The sequence below is a fragment of the Pediculus humanus genome, genomic scaffold (genome assembly GCF_000006295.1).
Source record: "Pediculus humanus corporis 1103172107737 genomic scaffold, whole genome shotgun sequence".
Lineage (NCBI taxonomy): Eukaryota > Metazoa > Arthropoda > Insecta > Psocodea > Pediculidae > Pediculus > Pediculus humanus.
In genome coordinates, this window is record NW_002987340.1 from 32,863 (window position 1) to 37,156 (window position 4,294).

Below are 4,294 nucleotides of genomic sequence, written 5' to 3' on the forward strand. Positions count from 1 at the left end.
GGGTTTTTTTTTTTTTTCTTTTATTTACAGCAGCTGAAACCACTTATAAAAAATTAATAATAATAATAATAATAATAATAATAATAATAATAATAATAATGATAATAATGTTAATAATGAATTTTATTAGCGTTTAACGATCGTTTTATGGAGCAAACACAGGAGGAAAATTTTTTAAAAAAATTTATTTTTAAACGTTTTTGACCGTTACTTTTTTTTTTCTTTATTTAAAACTTTATACAAATTTTTATGTAACTTTCATGATGATGATGATAATAATAATAATAATAAAAGTTTATTTTTCTTATAATAATTTATTGAATTAACCGTTTAATAAGTTTTTATTTATTTATTTATTTTTTTAAGCAAAAATTCCCGTCATCATTCGAATGTTTATTTTTTTTATTTAAATGCCAGATTTAATAAATTAATCAAAAAGAAAAAAACTATTATTATTATTATTATTATTATTATTATTAAAGCACAAAAAAGTCGATTCATTATCACATTTAAAAGTCATAAATTAAATAAATAAAATATAAAAAATAAAAAATAAAAATTTTTTTTTTATTCTTTTATTGCCATTTATTTATTTATTTTTTTTTTAAAAAAAAGAGAGAGAGAGAATATGTGTATGTAAATATTTTGCATTATTATTATTATTACTATTTTTCATAGTGATTTGCAATATAAAAAAAAATTTTTGTTTGTTTGTTTGTTTGTTTGTTTAGGCGTTAACTTCTACCCTATTAAAAAAAAAAATGAAAAACACGGTGCCGAATAAATAAAGATTTTCATCATTGCTTCAAGTGTTTTCTCTCTCTCTCTCTTTCGACTGGTTAAAATAATGAACGTATTCTTTATGTGTACGCGTTTACCGCTTCGGATACACAAATATTTATTACCTGTCATAGTCAAAGTTTTTATTATGACCTATATGTCGACCGAATTTGTGTGGGCTTAATTGAAATCTCAACAGTTTGATTTTAAGGCTTTATAATTCACGTGTGTGCGTGTGTGCGCGTGCGGTGCGTGCGTGTGTAGGCAATAGAAAAAAGTTCACGTTACAATAACAAAATAAATTTTTACGATTTTTAATATTTTATAAGTTTTTTATTTTTATTGTTATCGTTTCTCTTATTATTTAATATGACCGCATAAAATTTAAACAATAATTCCATGCTCTGAATATTGTGTAAATGTGATTTGTACTTTAAAAAGAGAAAACGAAAAAATTATTATTATTATTATCGTTGTTGTTTGTTTTAGGAAAGCAAAAATGGATGAGAAAAGATTTGCCATCGTTAAATGAAATGCTTTTCTTTAACGTATCAGTTATTGGGGATAACGAAGAAGTAACATTAGCTCAATTGCATCTACATAGAAGAAGACTTACAAAAACGCACGTTAACTATCATAAAAAATTTTTACCATCACCCTATCGCGTTATACTCTATCAAATTCAACCAGATTACAGGCGTAAAATATTTAACGAAGATGCAAAAACAATGAAATTGGCTTCCCTACCCGTATCGCATTTGACAAAAGGGGGTTGGCACACTTTGGATGTGACACCGATAATTCGGGAATTGCTTATAAATGCTCAGGGACCCGTGGAACTACTACTCGGTGTTCAATTCGAAGCTCCCAAAAGACTGGACAAGACGACGTATTCACCGCTTGTGCCCCTCAAACATTTTCTTAAAAATCCAACGGTTAACACACCCGAACATCCATTTAAAACATTTTCCTATTTGGTCGTTTTCTCCGAAGCCGATCCTTTTTTCGATGATTTCGACGACGAAGACGACGTACATTTGACGAGTAACATAATACCCACATCTCCGCCAAATGATTTTAAAGAAAGGCATTTAAAACACAAATTATCAAACGATAACAACAGAGATAATAATAATAATAATAATAATTCGAATGGTAAAAAAATATCATCATCACACAAAGAAGGGAAAAAAATTAAAAATCAATGGAAGTATAAAAAAATTGAAAACGAAGTTTATAAAATAGAAAAAAACGACGTGATCAGACACAAAAACAAGCACAAAGGAAACGAAGTGAGGAGGTCAAAAGCGGACGAGCTGGCACTCAAGGAGAAGACAAAGTTGAAATCGCTACCATTCTTGCACGCAAACGAAGTCGAAAAGATCAGGCAGACTTCTAGAAGGTTGACGAGGTCTTCCATGGTTCACCGTCGTGAGCCTAAAACAACGTCCGAGTTAATTAGTCCGGTAAAGGTGAGTTCACGTTTTTTTTTATTGCTCCCCGCAAAAAAAAAAAAAAAAAAAAAAACAATCTTCAAGAATCCAAGTTTATTGCGACTAGGAGAAAAAATATTATAATAATAATAATAATAATCAATTGGCTAGCTATTTTATTTATTATTAGCATTTTTTTAGTCCCTCGGGGGACAAAATTTTGCCTTTTCTTCTCACGAACAATTATTATTTCACATTAATTCAATAATTAATAATAATAATAATAATAATTTATATAAAAATCCTGTCAATCCTCCTCCATTTAACCGACCAACCGACCATATATAAGATTTCTTAAGTCGAGTTTTTTTTTTTTTTTATGGTTTCCTGTCATTAGAAATAATAAAACCCTCAACTGTGAATAACAATCATCATCATCTAACCATTCTTTTGATCGACCGTTTGTTTGTTTGTTTGTTGTTTGTTGTTATTCTTACGGGTGGAAAAAAAATCACGTGTTTTCTTCATTATTTATTTATTTATTTATCATTAATACATAAACGCGACGTTATTAATTCTACCTCTTATTATTTTTTTTTTTTTTTTTGGAAAATATAAAATTTTCTCACAATTACCAACCGACCGATTCATCATCATTACTATTATTAAAAATTTAATTTTTTTTTTTTTTTCATTAATCTTTTACGCATTCCGTTAATAATTTCATTATTATTATTATTATTATTATTATTATTATTATTATTATTATTATTATTATTATTATTATTTTAATTAATTTTTTTAATAATAACTACTTTTACGAGTAAAGAAAAAAAAATTTTTTTCTTTCTTTTTAACGTTAACTTTGGTTTCCCCCTCCCCTCCCCTCTTCGTAATGAAAAAAAACCAATTGGTTATTATTATTATTATTATTATTATTATTATTATTATTAATTTTTTATTTCGCTTATTAAAATTCAAAGCATTCATTTTTTTTTTTTTTTTTTGCTTTTCGGAGGGAGATTTTAAATCAATTTTTATTATTATTATTATTTTTTTAATATGCGGAATCGAAACAACAACAACAACAATTTTATTATTATTATTATTATTTTTTAAATTAAAAAAAAAAAAAAAGCGGAAAAGGCAAAACGGAAATCGTAATTGCTTAAAAAAAAAATAAATAATACATTGACAGTGACAAACATAAAAAAAAAAAAAAAATTCAAAATGGATTCCAACTGCGAGATTACATATTTTTTTTTTTTTTTTGGGTTCGTTAAAATTTATTCGATTTTTTTTTTTTTAATTTACGCGCACGCGCATTAAAATGTTATGTTGTTATTATTATTATTATTAATTAATAATAGGTTTTAAAAACCGAGTCGCAAGTCGTTACGCCGTCGTATATTTTTAATAAATGAAAAGAAAAAAAAAAAATTTGAATTATTATTATCATTATCATTATCATTATTATTATTATTATTGTTAACGACGAGTAGAAGGAGAAGGAGAAGGATAAGAAAAAAATAAAATAGTAAGTGATAGAACATAACAATGGTCTAAAAAGAGGCTGGAGCTGGAACTGGAGCTGGAGAAAATGTTAAAATTCAATGAAGATCATTAAAAACGATAAGACAACGCGTTCATGAAATTTAATATTTTTTTTTTTTTTTTTCGTTTTGGAATATTGATGGAAAACGTCGTCGTCTTGTTTTTATTTAGTAAAAAAAAAATGGGGGGCGGGGGGAGGCGAATGTGGGGGGGCTTAAAGACATTTTTATGTTTAAGTTTCTAAGATTTCGATTTCATTTATTTTGTTTTATTTTTTTCAAAAAAAAACTCTGAAAATGTTTTTTTTTTCTCTTACGTGTCAGGGAGGGACGACGTGATGACGTCATAAACTAATAAAATTTTGGACAAACCTGGAGTCCGAATATAAATTCACAATATTATTATTATTATTAAAAAATTTTTTTTTAGAAATTAACAATAACAAACACACGCGGATTTTGGAGAGAGAGGAAAATCAAAATATGATGAGTGGTATTATGACGTCATTTATTTTACTACCAACTTTC

At 26.4% G+C, this 4,294-nt stretch overlaps 1 protein-coding gene across 1 annotated transcript; it reads left to right on the forward strand.

Annotated features, from left to right (window-relative positions):
* Positions 1-1,283: 1,283 nt before the first annotated feature.
* On the forward strand, positions 1,284-2,357 carry Phum_PHUM330030 (uncharacterized protein; the record flags this gene model as incomplete). The annotated part of the gene is made up of 2 exons (XM_002427519.1): positions 1,284-2,252; positions 2,319-2,357. The coding sequence occupies 2 exons, from the start codon at positions 1,284-1,286 to the stop codon at positions 2,355-2,357; spliced, it is 1,008 nt and encodes a 335-aa protein (XP_002427564.1).
* Positions 2,358-4,294: the final 1,937 nt, after the last annotated feature.